This window comes from Podarcis erhardii (genome assembly GCF_964252035.2).
Source record: "Podarcis erhardii genome assembly, chromosome: 17".
Taxonomy (NCBI): domain Eukaryota; kingdom Metazoa; phylum Chordata; class Lepidosauria; order Squamata; family Lacertidae; genus Podarcis; species Podarcis erhardii.
Genome location: NC_138515.1, coordinates 35,373,785 through 35,390,334, shown reverse-complemented (window position 1 = coordinate 35,390,334; position 16,550 = coordinate 35,373,785). Strand labels below are relative to the sequence as shown.

Here is a 16,550-nt window from a genome sequence, read left to right as displayed (position 1 = left end):
GCAATGGACTCATTAACTGGAACTATGCATTTTCAGGTGACCACATAAGCTGACCATATCAGCTAGAAAACTGAAGATTTCACTTATGTAATAAATAATGGGTGGATCATGGCTGACATTCCGCTTCTTATATTTCTGCTTGTTCTAGAGCTGTGGTAGAAATGTCTCATTTTAAATGCAACATGGTAGCAAACTGGATTTATACTGAGAGACCCAGATTCAAATCCTCAAGCATCCATGAAGGTCATTGGATAAGTATGGACCAGCATCGCTATTTCTCAGTCTAATTACCTAACAGTGTTGTTGCAAGGATAAGAACTGAGGGAGAAAGGCCACGTACATTGCCCTCAGCTCACTGGAGGACTGGCAGGATTTGTAAAATATGCAATTAATCAATCCAATAATCTCTATGCCAGTCCAGGGTCTGATGCCATAAACTTCCCTGCAGCAGACTTTGGGTAACCTTTATGCCTTTTATAGTTGGGCTATCTCACTACAAAGCATAGCTTGCATCCTGCAGAAATAAACAAAGGTGGCATTGTTGATATGGCGCAAAAAAAAAAAAAAAGAAGGATCAGAAAATGCCACGATGTCACACAGAAATAGAGGTGGAAGGTCCTGAATACTAGAATTTGCCTCAGCACCATTTAACAGGATGCTGAAAATATAGCAGATGAGAATCTTTTATCTTGATTTTCAGGTTGGTTTTATAATGGAACAGCATGGGTCACCTACAATTCATTGCAAATAATGGCTATGCATGTGAACTATAGCTTTGGGGGGGGGGTGGAAGTGCAGTGTTCCATAATAGCTCCTCAACAGGAAGATTTTAAGCGGTTTGGTTGTTGTTGTATTTCAGGATAGTTGTGATTGTGTAGTCTACCATTCTGATCACATAAAACAACTATTTTAAAAATAAATACACACATACCTATACTGGAGGTATAATCTGTAGCTCCAAAGATCAACTCTGGTGCCCTATAGTACCGAGAGCAGATATAAGAGACATTAGGCTCTCCACGAACAAGCTGTTTTGCACTAGACATGAGGAAAGAAAAAGGAAGACGTTATTTTTTAAAACAAAAACATGCAGTGCAATTAAACATACAAATGTTATTTTGCTTTAAGATGAACCTTCATTTGCAGCTCTTCACTACGTAGACCTCCTGTTGCCTAATTCCTTTTCACTTTCCCAAAGTCTGGGAGAAGGCACAGATGTTTAGGATCAGGGGCAACAGAACCACAGGATCCGAACTACAGAAAAGGCCCAACATCTTTAACAACAGCATGACAGCTGTGTTATCAAAATATTCTGTCTCATTATGAATCTAATTCAGAAAAGGATACCACTGCTATCACATTCAACAGACAGAGGGAGTTAAGACATCATGAAACACATTAACTGTGTTTTAGCTTCCTGGTCTTTGCAATACAATGTACCACAAGGTACAATCTTGTCCCCAATGCTGTTTAAAGCTATATAAGGTCTATGGATGAAGTCCTTAGGAACTGGGGGCAAAGTGTCATCACTGCTCTACTTCGCCATAACACCTGAGTCACAAGGGGTTTTGCATGATCTGGGCCATTCTCTGGGTGCACTGCTGGACTGGATGAGGGCCAATAAACTGAGCTTAAACCTTGGAAACAAAGAGACACTCTGGGTTGGTAGTTCCCATGCCCACAAGACACATCACAGCTAGGCTACTGATGGGGACAGACCATCGCCAGAGCATAACTGCAGCGCTCAAAAGTCTGGAGCGCTCAAAAATCTGGAGCACTCAAATGTCTGCAGCGCTCAAATGTACTGGCTGCCCGTACATTACCAGGCCAGGTTCAAGGTTTTTGTATTAATTTAAAAACCCTTAAAATGCTTAGAGACTATTGCAGTTAAGTGGTATAGAAATTGTTCAAATAAAATAAAATAATGAATTCCCCAGACACTTCAATCATTAATTCTTCTATTGTCCTGTATTGGATTAGAAATGTCCTTATGCTGTCAAGTCTTACAAATTTCAACTACTCCATTAGGCACTAAAGTCCATCTAATGACCTGCTGGGGTCAAGAGGAGGGGTAGTCAAATGTTGCACTCCCAGCCGTGGCAATGAAGTGGCCCTGCAGAACTGCTCTTCCATCCTCTCCTGCAGCCTGATGAATGGCTGCTGCCAAGTGACAGCCGCTGGAGAGAGACTGGCATCTGAGCAAAGCAGATATTGGCCCTGCATCCCTTCACTTCTATGCTGTAACAATAATGCCGCTGTGTAGTTTGCCTGTCTTTAAAATATTTACTTTCAGACAGATTTTCTTTGACCATATTTGCCACAAGACTAATGTATTTATTGCGACGAGACTTAATGTGTGGTACAAAATGGCCTAGCTGTTGCTTCACCATAAACTTCAATATACATACCTATCCGACATGACTCAGCCATGGAAAATTTAATGCAGAGGCAATCACACACACTTTGCTCATTTCCAAAATTAAGTGTAATACTGTTATAAATGGCAGTGGCCTTGTCATGCAAGCCAGAATAACCACAACTACTGAAATGGAGCTCAGGATAAACACCACTGTCCCTCCACTATGTTCAACTGGACTAATTTTTGCCAGAGACACTTACCTTCCAAAATCACAAAGTTTTAGGACAGCTGTGTCGGGGTCCAGCAAAAGATTTTGTGGTTTTATATCCCGATGGCATATTCCAAAGGAATGGATATAGGCTAAACTTCGGAATAGTTGATACATGTATAACTGTAATATAAATAAGAGATTTTAAAATAAATATTATCTCCCATACTAAAACATGGCAGGAGGTTTAACGTACTAACTTTTCTATAATGCTTGACAACTAAAAATATGGTTAAAATGAACACTTTGATGTAATGTCCAAACACTGTCCTTTTTTCATAATAAATGTATTCTGTGTTTTATTTTTTTCTTTCACACTTGTCTTCCACTTCAGAATTCAAAGCAGCTTAATAATAGAAATCAAAACAGTAGCAGAATAAAAAATAGAAGTATAAAATTATTGGAAAGATTAGACAATAGCAAATTCTAGTTCATCAGTTATTTTATCAATTAAACTAATTAACACTACTCTGCATCAAATCCAAAGAGGTTTAACACTTCCTCCTCATTTATAAAAATAGAGAAAAGCTGAATACTATTTTAAATTTTATGGAAACAAGTACTGTGGAAAGCTGAGAAAATATTTACATGCAAGAAAAAAGAATGAAAATCGAAGGGAACAGGAAATCCAAAAATATTTTTTAAGAAAGGCCCAGCTGACAATGGGGACAATTATAGAACAATTAGTACCTATTATGAACAAGTTACGGTATATTTCAGATTCTATGGCAGCGTTTGATCTGCTCCCCCAGAGACAAGCTACGACTGAAACTGAGTAATGTCATTGTTGATAAAAGACTGCTCCATCTTAGTCTCTGAAAAGAAGTCTACACAAAAGTGTCAGTTATTGGATGGTCAAACTCCAGAACAGGTAAAGAGTATTAAGTACCTATACAGTATTTCTTGGACCACATATAGACTCTATGATGTCCAGAAAGTGAATACAAGTGAGAGAGGCATTACGAAGGGTGAGCTCTCTCACACAATTAAGTTACAGAGCTCAGCTCTTTTATGGAGTTCTACTGTGGGGATAGTCATCTGAGAACTGGGTCAAAATACATTAAAAAAAACTTATTGGAGTCCCTATAAATACCCTGCCTCATTAATAGGAGGGGTCTTTCACTCTCTTCCAGAGCTATGGGACAATATTTCTTACCAATTAGACTTACAGTGGTGCCTCGCAAGACGAAAAGAATCCGTTCCGCGATTCTCTTCGTCTAGCGGTTTTTTCGTCTTGCGAAGCAAGCCCATTGACGGCTTAGCGGATTAGCGCTATTAGCGGCTTAGCGGCTTTTAGCGGCTTAGAAAAAGGGGGGGAAGGGGGGGAAAACCGCAGGAACTCGCAAGACATTTTCGTCTTGCGAAGCAAGCCCATAGGAAATTCGTTTTGCGAAGCGCCTCCAAAACGGAAAACTCTTTCGTCTAGCGAGTTTTCCGTCTTGCGAGGCATTCGTCTTGCGGGGCACCACTGTATTAGTTGTTTGTTACCTGTGGAAACCAGGGAAGAAAAGCCGTTTGGCTCAAGCCACACCGAGAGAATCCAAAGCTCTCCAAGGAGAGTTGCATACTCTATTTTTGCAGTCAGCAAATGGGAAGCAGACTAGTGACTAAACCAGGGACCTAGCATGATCTAAATCCATCCCCTTTTCAAATTCCTAACTAATTATCTGATTTTTATTTTATCTGTCCTAAATGTGAAACAGGGGTGCAAGATCTACTACCATTAAAATATAAGAGAGAAATGAAAGAGGTAGATATACAATAAGCTTGTTTAAGTTTTTCTCAAATCCATAATTGCAACTTCTGAACTCTAAGGAACCATTCCATCCTGATATTTAAATTTATATTCTATTTGTATTTATATTATATTTATATTGTACTTAAATCCTGATATTTGAATTTAAATTTCACCTACTAATGGGTGGCTTCAATTATTCTCACACGGAGAATAATTCCAGGCATGACGAAGAGGTAAAATGTCTAAATATCCTTAAAAACTGTGCCATAGATTAGCTGGTCATGGAACCAACCAGAGGGAAGTCAGCCCTGAATTTAATTTTAAGTGGCACGCAGACACACAGAAGTTAGTGCAAGCTGTGCTTTTGAACCGGCCGGGAAAAGTGACCACAGTACAAACAAATTCAACATGTATGTAAGTGGACAACTGCCAAGAAAATTAAACACAGTCACGTTTAACTCCAGAAATGGAAACTTCCTCTTTTAGCAAAAGAAATTTAAGCAGACAACAAAGGATACATAAATAAAATAAAAGACTGAGCAGTACGTTGCTAAAAATAGAATAAACAATGACAAAAATCTTTAAATACATGAGTAGCAGGAGACTGGCCAGGGAGCCGGTTGGATCATAGGATGAAAAGAGTTAAAGTTGTGCAAAAGGAGGAGAAACAGACTAAGAAAGAAACTGAATGACTTATCTGCATCTGTCTTTACAATGGAAGATAAAGGGAGACTCCATACACCTGAACTTTTGAAGAAACTGAGGAACTGAGGCCAATTGTAGAGACAAGGGACCAAGTTCTTGTACTCCTGGCCAATGAGCCAAACCATTTCCTCCAAACCATGCATACCTGTTAAACAGCTGGTGCCACTGGGTGATGGGCAGGGTTCAATTCTGCTGAGTACTGCTTTGCCAGCATGTTCCCTGTGGGCAATATGCTGGCAAAGAAGAGCCTTTCCCCCAAACCCGCGAGTCAACCTGACTGACAGGTGGGTGGTACCAAACATCTGTCAAAGTTAGCCGGGGGGGGGGGGAGATATCTATCTGGCCTGCTGAGCCAAAAGGGTTCCCCATCCCTGTTATAGGCCTTACCAACAAAGTAAAAACGATCATAACATATTGTCTTGTCAAATCTTGTGCTGAAGTCTTGCCGGTGGGTTTCCCACAGGCCTCTGGTTGGCCACTATGAGAACAGGATACTGGACTAGGTGAGCTGTTGGCCTGATCCTGCAGGCTCTTCTTATATCACCAAGTCCAGATGGCATCTACCTGAGAGCATTTAAGAACTCAAATGTGGAATCGCTTATCTGACATTATCTGACATTTAGAAGACATCTGAAGGCAGCCCTGTTCAGGGAAGTTCCTAATGTGTGACATTTTAATGTATTTTTTATCTTTTATCATCATCATCATCTTGCTTTACCTTTTTTTTATTAACATAAAATAAAAATGCAAACAAACAAGAGGTGGGTCCTTCTGCATTATCATTACATTACACCACATTTCTAATATAACAGCTTTGTTTTATTACTGGAATGGCTCATAAGAAGGGGACAATAGAACAGAGTATGTTACAATAAAAAGATCTATGGATTTTGCTGGTTTTTAATCTAACTCTTTCTGTTCTACTATTTATACATAATCCACACCCTTTAAACACACTGAGGATCGGGGGGGTGGGGTGGCAGCAGTGTCTTTCTCCAGAAGGCCCTCGGAGCTGGACCTCAGTGTCCGGGTAGAACGATGGGGGTGGAGACGCTAATTTCAATTCATTTATTGTCCAAACACTTGCCAGGACATGTCAAGCAGAAGCTATTCATCAGAAGAGAATCAACAAAGCTATTCCTGCTCAATATCTAAAATAGTCCTTGTCGTTTTTGGGTTTTTTATCAGTACTTCCAAGATATTGCAAGAATCAGCCTTTCTAGTTTTTTGGCACTTTGCTATATAAGCTGGAAACCCATTGGAAATGGCAAATGGAAGCCATTTTGGCATATGGGTTGTATAACTATATAAGTAATAAAATTGTAAGGATGTCATCATGCTGCAGTTCATGGGGCCACCACTGGGTAGTGCTGCAACTACAGCATGATGACCAACTAGACCAGTGGTGTCAAAGCTTTTTTCAAAGAGGGCCAGATTTGATGAAGTGAAGGGCCGTGAAGGCTGACCAAAGGGCCGACCAAAGTTGTTAACCTTTTTTATTATTTTACCCCAGGAAAAACTGCCACAGGGGCCGGATTGAACCGACCGACCGGACGGATTAGGCCCCCGAAACGGACTTTGGACATGCCTGAACTAGACTCTCAAAGCTACTGGGCCATCACAGCAGCTCAGAGGCAGAGGAGGAGGAGGAAGACAGAGGCAGGACATCCCTGGCCCAGGCCAATGAGGGTATCAGCATGCCAGACAAGTAGACTGGCTAAGCCAGCCTTCAGCTTCACAACTGCAGCAGACTGAGATGGAAAAGGGAAAGCAGCCTGCACCACTCCTTTTGGATTGGAGTTTGAAAGAATCAGTGTCGGGCTTAATCGTCCAACCTTCCCAAACACCCTTTGTTGCTGCCACTGCTTGCAAAATTAAGGGGAACAAAGGAGATAAAGTCTCCTCTTCCCTCCCCAACATGGCTGCCGCCGCCACAGCTGTTGCTGTGATAAAGAGAAGTTTGTATTTTAAAATGCAGCAAGGGGGGGGGGGACTACATAAAAGATTGGTAAGGTGTATAGGGAGGGGGAAAGGGGTTGGCAGGTGGGAGATGGGCTGGAAAGCAGGGGTAGTAACCCCTAGCAACCTAACAGAATCATAGAATTGTAGAGTTGGGAGGGACCACGAGGGTCATCTAGCCCAACCGTCTGCATAAATAAAAACATACGTGTATCATCTATACACTTCCCTCTCCATGTGCAATACCGCTTGAAAAAGGTATGCTATGAAATCTCATGTAGATACGACAGCGTGTCGAAATCGACCCTCACTCAGACAAGCCTGCACTTCCTTTCAAGAAGAGGGCAGTCGTATGGCACACCTGAGCGTCCCACCCTTTGCAGTAGCAGCAGGCTCCCCAACCAAGCGTCTCCATTGCCAAGGAGCTCTCCAGAGCAGCACTGCACAATGGGCAAGAGGCTGCCATTAGAAAGAAACAAAGGGCATTAGCAGCGAACATCTAAACCTGGTTGCTGCCCTATGTCTGATGTAACAACCAAGCAACCAACCATCTAGGTTATCGTTTCATTTTACCTACCTTCACAAATATCATCGGGAGTGTCTGCTTGGCCCGACTATAATGCCTGGCAACTCTGTATACTGTTTCAGGAACATAGTCCAGAACCAAATTAAGGTATACCTCATCTTTCTGGAAATGGGAAAAAGGAAAAAGACAGGGATGAAAGAAGAAAGATTATATGAAACCAGAAGTATGGTATTTTTTATGGTGCTTTTTACAGGAGGGAAACCATATATTTTTTTAACACAATCTTGTTTACATCCATAGACTATATACCAGTAAATGCATTAACTTTTGTAGCACAAGACAACCATGTCTGTAAATGCCATATCATGCTGATTACATTTTTTCAGTGCAAATGAGGCCAGGCAAGTGGTAGGATTACTTTGACCCATATTTCAACCCCTTGAAAAAGGTATTCATCTCTTTAAAAGGAACTGTATTTAAAACATACGCAAGTATATGGTGACATGGTATCTTCAGTAACAGATTGAAGGGCAGGCTTTCTGGACAATGTGTGTATGAGAACTAGGTACCATGAAGCATGGCTTGGGAAGACTGGAAAGAAGAAACCAATAAATTTAGAAACCGCAAAATGTGTCCTAAATGAGGCACGTGGCTGTAACAGTTCCTTCCCAATGAGTGCCATTTGCAATTATATTTTGCACATTTGAGATTTTACAGGGTACAGTTAAAATACTGCCTCTGTAGGCATATGCGTTCCAAATGATCAGCATGTTGTAGCAGAAGGCAGGGTGGGGCACTGGTGCTCTAGCCTCCGATGTCACTGTTGCCTACTGGGAGGGTGAGAGGGAGGGGACATGCAGCGGCAAAGATGGTGTGGAGCAAAAGCACTGGCAGAAGTGGTGGGTTGCCTTTGCTGGGCATGTCTTGCTCCCCCCCTGCGTCCCAGTATGCAGCAATGATGTGGGCAACCAAAGATCAGATGAGCACTACTGCCCCACCCTGCCACATGCTACAGCTCCTGACCAGAGTCTCTCTAACCAATTATTCATCTGATTTAGCTTCTCTATATCTTTCTCTTACTCTCTTTATAAAAGATTCTATTAATGTGGTCTCCCTGTCCAGAAGAGGGTGCTGAAGATGCCAGCTCAAGTTCTCATTAAATTACTCCTCCTTGCCACTGTTGGTTCACTCCTCCACCTTCTGACTTTGAGGGCAACTTTTGTAGGATGGTGACAAGAATGAGGAGGAGGAGGAGGAGGATGCACAACTGCCTGAAGTTTGCCAGCAACTGCTGATTCCACTACTCAGCTGCTACCATCTCACAAACCCAAATGATTTGCTTCCTGCGCGCCTCTCAAAACGTACCTTCTCTCCACTGGAGTAAAAGAAATAGCGCAATCTGACAATGTTACAATGATCGAGCTTTCTCATGATTTGAAGCTCTCGATTCTGAAAAAGAGAATAATATTTGGCAGATATTACAAAGGCACACAATCTTTGCATTAATTTATTTATATACTGCTCACTTGTCAAAATGGCTTCTAAATGTTTCAGTTACAGATAGGTAGCCGTGTTGGTCTGCCATAGTCAAAACAAAATAAAAAAATTCCTTCCAGTAGCACCTTAAAGACCAACTAAGTTAGTTCTAGGTATGAGCTTTCGTGTGCATGTGTGTATCTGAAGAAGTGTGCATGCACACGAAAGCTCATACCTAGAACTAACTTAGTTGGTCTTTAAGGTGCTACTGGAAGGAATTTTTTTATTTTGTTTTGGCTTCTAAATGGTTTGCAAGTATACAGCCAAGTATAAAAATATATTATTAATATTAACAGTAATATAATTTTATCGAAACATTTAGAATGAAACATTTTAAGACAATTAAAATAGAGTAACAGTTAAAACAGAAATTACAACAAATAGATCAAGCCAGGAATTGAGGGTAATGCTTCTCTAAACAGGTGGGTCTTCACGAGTCAGCAGTGAAGCTCCTCATATTTCAGCAGGGAGATTAATTTCATATGTAAGAGTTTAAACTCATTTGTTTTGTTATAAATTATCTCTCATTAAAACACAATTGTTTATTTACAATATTTATATACTTCCCAATAACCAAGTTTTTCTGTACAGCTAATTGTAAAAACCGAAAACTTCAAGAAGTAAAATATAAACATGAAAAATGAGACAGAACCAAACAGAATATTACATTAGTGCAAAGAATTTTAAAAACACTAAAATAATTAAGACTAAATGGTCTGGGGAACTAAAATAGTATTTCTCTGGCACTGAACAGACCCCCCAAGTAAGTGTCAAGTGATGGTATCTGATGAAGGCATTCCACAACTGGGGTGTGACTACTAAAAAGGAATTCTTTCTAGTAACTGCCCACTGCGCTCCATTTGTCAAACGACGTTAGTATGTGGAAGGCATGAGGAAAGGATTCAAGAACATTTCAGCATGGCTAACCTATATTTTGCTTTTCAGAAAAGCTTATGAATCTTAGACAGTGTCACACACCATTGTGCATAATTCATCTAATTTTGCACTTTAATTCACTACAGAAGTAAGGCTACACCTGAAACTAGCATTGACTCTGGGACAGTAAAACTCAGTCTACAATCTCTGTCATTCTCTAGTTCAGGGATCTACCACTGTGGGGGGCCTGAGGGCACATTTGAAAATCTAAGGAAAGTTCGCAGCAGTGAAGCACCAATTTTACAGAAAAGACTGATGTACTCAGGGACCCCCACCACCATCACAGAAAAAAAAATACAACAGGCCAAATCCATGGAACAAGCAAACAACCCCAACCAAAACACACAAATAAAATTTAAAAACTGAAGGGGCACAAGGCTTTGGGGGGCACCATGATACCTTTGAGTATCTATCTAGGGACCCCAGCTTTAGTTTGGGGGCAGATAGGCAAGTTAAAGCTATTCCTAAAGCCTTAAAGCCCAGCATTAGAGGTCTCTTTCCTGCTCCAAAGCAATATCCTTACTTCCAAATTCAAAAGCAAAAAGGTGTCTCTTGACATAAAAAGATTACCTGTTACTTATTTTTCAGGCTGTTTCTCTGCACCAGCTCATCCTTCCATTTCAGAGACCTATTACTCTCTCTTAGCCCATTTAAACTAGTTATAGCTAATTAACATTTCAGACGGTTAAAAAGGAAGTACCTTCACAAAGCCCACTTCCAGGAACAACCTGGACCTGAGCAAAAGTATCAGTCAGAAGAACATTCAACACTACCTCCATTTATAAAAAATATTCATATGTGTTTGGTAGACAATCAAATGGACACAACTAGGTCAATTCCAATTAGAGCAAGCTGGTTCCTCAGTATCTTCTGGGTACTCCATGCAACAACACATTTACTTGAGTCTGCATGTACGCTGGTCATCAGATGAAACTTTCGGAACCCATATTAGAGAGCCAGAATAGTAAAATAGCTATTAGACTGTTCATTTGGGCCTCAGGAGAACCTAGGTTTAAATCCCTGCTTAACTATGAAGGTAGCTCAGTAGCTTTGAACAAGTCATTATCATGCAGATTAGCCTACTTCATATGGCTGTACAAGGATAAAATGAGAATAATTCCATGTATCCCACTTCCCTGATCTCTTTCAACAAATAATTTTCAAATCCACTTCAGGGCCAAATTACATGTAACATTAAACACATCTTTCTATCTAGCCTACAGGATTGGTTTTTTAAACGCAAACTTCAAAGCCAAGGAAGGCTGATAATTAACAGGATCAGAGCAGAAACCAAGAAGGGATTTCCTCCTCTGTTGCAGTTCCAAAGAAAACATCTCTCCTGAACCTGGTACTGTATTTTTCACTCCATAAGACACACCTGACCATAAGATGCACCTAGTTTTCAGAGGAGGAAAACAAGAAAACAAAATATTCTGAGTGAACGGTGGATGTGTGATTTTTGTGGTTCATGCTGTGGCCACAGACATGATATGTGATCTGATGGTGAATTTGGGGTGACCCAATGCAAAAATCCTGAGAATCCATCTGGATCTGTGCTTTGTAACCACATTTTTGCACCACTGTGGCCCCATGAAACAGTGGGTGCATGGTTTTTTTGGTGCAGGCTGTAGCCATGGACATGATATGTGATCTGATAGTGAATTTGAGGTGACCCAATGCAAAAATCCCAAGGATCCACGAGCTTTTACCTCCCCCCCTCCCAGGCAGCCTCCTTTATCGCTAACATCCCTTATCTCCCTTCTGATCGCTTGCCGATCAGCTGCTCAGTGGCTTCGTTTCAACACCCCCTTCCCTCTTGTTTGCTTTAGCATCTCTTCCTTAGCTGGAGCAGTTTTTTGCTCCTCCTTTTCTTCTAATTTCTCTCCTCATTGCTTGTTTTAGTATTCCTGTCTCCTCTCCTTGCAAGTTTGCGGTCTTTATGCCTCCCCCCCCCCGGCAACCTCCTTTACCCGCAGCCTTATCTCCCTCCTGATCGCTTGCCGATCAGCTGCTCAGCAGCTTCCTTTCAACACCCCCTTCCCTCTTTTTTTTTTTTAAAGCAAGATCTGCTTTTCGCCCCTGGGCAATGCGGCTCCAGGGAACACACATTCGCTCCATAAGACGCACAGGCATTTCCCCTTACTTTTTAGGAGGGAAAAAGTGTGTCTTATAGAGCGAAAAATATGGTATTTGCTTTGGAGGTTGTTGGGTCAAGCAAGGAGAGGAGGCAGACCTCAAAACCCTCCACAATAGAACCCTCCACCACCCCACAATAAAATACAAAACAGTCTATTCTTGCTTGGAGTTAATTTTAATTTTGATTGCTCATATTACATCGCAGAGCCTGATTCCCCCCCCCCCTGAATCTTTTTGTCCCTCCTTTACTTCAGGAAGTGACCAAGACTCTTCCAGACCCCGCACACCAATGAAGCTTATTTTCTAATAAGGGAAGGGTTAAGGACATAGTGAATCCCAAACTTTGGTCTTCTGCTTGTAGGTGTATGAGCTGTCCAGGTCCTTACTTCTGTCACTCAGGATGCCTGGGGAAAGCACTGAGTTGTAAGCTAAAGCCCAGGTTCCCTTTGTCCCTTCACACTCTTTTGGCCAGTTAATAGCTGGTTCCGATCCCTTTCTAAGGACCAGGTGAGCTATAAGGGGTCAGGAACTTTGACTGAAACCACCATCTTTTTCTTGCCCCTTCCCTGTGCAGCAGTTTCACCAGAAATTTAAATGCCTCCGTGTTGCTTCACTCTGCCTCATGGGGTTCATCCCTGTTATTGACTTGGATGGAGGCTGATCTGCTCAGCAGAGGTGTACTGCACCAGCTGTGTGGTTCATAAGCAGTTGAGTGACTCAGCTGCTTCTATGTAAAGCCAGATCCTCATCTATCCCTGGGAAGCAGTGACAGGGGTAAATCTCCCGCTGGCTCAATGTATTATTACTTGGTAGTTGGTCTGAAGGCTGGCATAGTGAGGGAGCTGTTGAGTCCTTTAGCCACTGCTGATCAGAGATGCTGGAGCAATCTCCAATTTCTCGATGGGAGAAGTGTCTGGTGGCAACAGATAAAAAGACTGGGCACAAGAGAATCACATTCTGCTGGTTCATCCAGACACCCTCCCAGCAAGAAATAGACTGCCCCAGGGGAAATCTCCAACTACCCAGGGGGGAGCGTGCCTAAAGGAAGCAGTGCAACCTTAATATATTGGAAAAACTTGAAGTTTTAAAAATGAAATGACTAAGAAAGTAGTTTTCTTTCCACCTGATTGTTGAGATGTCATCACATCACTACAAGGTCAAAAGAAATGCATTACAGTTCAAAGGCAGAATTTCCAGCTTCCTTCCTATATATCCTGCACAAAAATACAATCATAAGACTACAGTGTCAATGCTCACCATATACTCCCTAGGGAAACATCATTCATCAAGGACTGACTCATAAGAACAGAATAAATAGTAGCATAATGAATGTTCTTAACTTTTCTTACTTCTTACCTTAAACCTCTTGTCTTGCAGAACTTTCTTAATGGCAACCAGTTCTCCTGAATCACAGAGCTTGGCCTGATATACGACACCAAAAGATCCATTTCCAATCACTTTGGTGTCTGTGTAACTAACTTCTTGAGGCCTGTCTGGACCCTGTCCAGGAGTTGCTACCACTGTGGTCACTTTGCTGCCATCTTTGTCTCCTGGAATATACAAAAAGTGAGACAGTTAATAGGGAAAAATCTATTACAAAAGAAAATATCACACAAGGTATATGTCCATATAGAAAACTGTGTTATGAGAGATAGCTTTTTTCCTTATAAAAAGAGTATTCCAACTACTTATTTGTTCCACAATATATATATTTTATTTTTGCAGTTTTCTATTTTCATAAGATGGAGAAATATAAGCTGACATATTTATTATTGCTTATACTGTTCCAATGAATATTGATCTACTGATTTTACTGAAACTACTGCAATAAATCTTGAGTATCTGGCTAAAACCTGTAAAGTGCTATTCAGGTGAGATCCTGATAAAAAAAGGACATTGCTGTGCAAAGTCAGAGATCTGGGACACATGATCCCCACTGTAACACATTTCTACTTTTCTGCAGATAAAAGCATTCCTATCCAGTTCTCCTTTTAGCTTCTTCTCTCTGAAGACTTTGAAGATTTGGCATTCAGGTTATCAGTAGCATCAGGGTTAAGAACACAAAAAGATAAAAGTTCTTACATTATATTTGGCAGAATATCAGTAAGATTTGGGCTCCCTTATTGTTTTTCAGTGTTAGTTACAACAGAGTATATTGGCCAACTATGAAAATAACCTGAACTCAACTGGGTTGCTTCTTTGAGAAACATATTCTTTTAAATATGCAGAGCACTGAAAAATACTATAATAAAATCAATACTGAAAGGTTAACATTGCAGAAGCACTCAAACAGAAACTCTGTGCTGGAAAGAACTCATCCTTTTTTTGTTTTCAGTTTTACAATTACACCATTTTCCATTCTTATACAGTAGTTCTTTTCGACTTCCCACTCAGCATTCCATGACAGTTCTTTTTAATTCTTGCTCAGCGGCATATGCATCAATTCTTTCATCTTATTTTCCACACTTTAGTATCTTTTATATTGTCTACTCTTGGTCACAAAGTATCCCCTACCTGGAATTTATATTTGAGGACATTTTTTTGGTAAATATTCCCCTAGATATTCTCACTCACTCATCTTTTTGTCATCTTGATTTCTTATTTTGGATGTCATACTGGCAAGCTCTGCATATTCAGTTAATTTATTTAGCCATAGTTCTTTCCCTGGGGCCTCTCTTTGTTTCCAGTATCTTGCTTATACAGTGGTGCCTCGCAAGACGAAATTATTCCGTTCCATGAGGCTCTTCATATAGCGGTTTTTTCGTCTTGCGAAGCAAGCCCATTGACAGTTTAGCGGGTTAGCGCTATTAGCGGTTTAGCGGCTTATCAGCGGATCAGCTGATAAGCGGATTAGGGCTTAGGAAAAGGGGGGGGGGAGGGAAAAAAACCCGCAGGAACTCGCAAGACATTTTCGTCTTGCGAAGCAAGCCCATAGGGAAATTCGTTTTGCGGAGCGCCTCCAAAACGGAAAACCCTTTCGTCTAGCGGGTTTTCCGTCTTGCGAGGCATTCGTCTTGCGGGGCACCACTGTACTATCCTCACAGCTGTTGCTGCATATAGAAATAGGCTGTGAGCCTTCTTTGGTAACTCATTCCCAAGTATGCCTAGAAGGAGTGCTTCCGGTTTCTTGGGAAATGTGAATTTAAATATATTTTTTAACTTGTTGTACACCATCTCCCAAAATTCCTTTGCTCATTTACATTTCCACCGTAAATGAATAAATGTACCCTCTACTTCTAGACATTTACAGCATAGTTTTGAGCTTCTTTTATACACTATAGTTTGATTGGTGTCAAATACCATCTATATTGTATTTTTTTGGCATATTTTCTTTTATATGATCATGCAGAGTTCATTATTGAATTCCATATTTTTTCCCACTCAGCAATTTCAATAATATGCCTAATATCAATAGCCCATTTTGTTATTGCCTCCTTTATAAGTTCATCTTTAGTCTCCCTTTCTAGCAATAGTTTATATATTTTAGATATTATTATTTTTTGTTAGACCCTAAAATCACTTTTTCACATTCTGATTCTTCTTGTACAAATCGTTTTCATCTTTTTTAAAAATCTGCTTTGTTTGGAAGTATTGAAACCAGTCAAGTATCCAATTTTGACACCTCCTCCCTATCTCTTAGTTTTATGTTGCCATTTTATATTCAAGGAGGTCTTTGTCTGTTTCCCAGATCATATCCATATGTATCCTTTTTACTGCAACCGCTTTCACCAACCAGGAGTGTTGCTTTCTAAAATATATTTATGCCTCATCCAGACCTTAGACAGACACATGATTTAAAAATCCCTTGTGAACCCTAGTTTTCTTATACCAGAGATAGGGACGTGGATGTCACTGTGGGTTAAGCCACAGAGCCTAGGGCTTGCCGATCAGAAGGTCGGCGGTTCAAATCCCCGTGACAGGGTGATCTCCCGTTGCTCAGTCACTGCTCCTGCCAACCTAGCAGTTTGAAAGCACGTCAAAGTGCAAGTAGATAAATAGGTACCGCTCCGGCGGGAAGGTAAACAGCGTTTCCATGCGCTGCTCTGGTTCAGAAGCAGCTTAGTCATGCTGGCCACATGACCCGGAAGCTGTACATGACCGGTCCGCCAGTAAAGCGAGATGAGCGCCGCAACCCCAGTGTCTGTCATGACTGCACCTAATGGTCAGGGGTCCTTTACCTTTATACACGTGCCACCCATAGATCAGATCAGCACCAGTATATTTACACCCTTCAATTTGATCCACTCTTTCATCCATCTTAAACAGGTTGCTTCATAATATAATTTCAAATCTGGAAAAGCAAACCCCCCTCATGTTTTTCATCTGTTAGTATTTTATATTTAATCTTTGTTTTTTTCTTTTGCCATAGAAAGTTTAGTATGTCTTT

At 40.9% G+C, this 16,550-nt stretch overlaps 1 protein-coding gene across 2 annotated transcripts in view; it reads right to left on the bottom strand.

The window, feature by feature from the left end:
* GSK3B (glycogen synthase kinase 3 beta) overlaps positions 1 to 16,550 on the bottom strand; it is a 62,911-nt gene that overhangs the window by 26,455 nt on the left and 19,906 nt on the right. For both annotated transcript variants that reach the window (XM_081845353.1, XM_081845354.1), the window contains exons 2-6: positions 13,520 to 13,713; positions 8,921 to 9,004; positions 7,607 to 7,717; positions 2,620 to 2,750; positions 932 to 1,038 (exon numbers count right to left, since the gene is read on the bottom strand). In XM_081845353.1, coding sequence (XP_081701479.1) covers positions 932 to 1,038; positions 2,620 to 2,750; positions 7,607 to 7,717; positions 8,921 to 9,004; positions 13,520 to 13,713 — 627 coding nt within the window. The remainder of the gene's footprint in view (positions 1 to 931; positions 1,039 to 2,619; positions 2,751 to 7,606; positions 7,718 to 8,920; positions 9,005 to 13,519; positions 13,714 to 16,550) is intronic.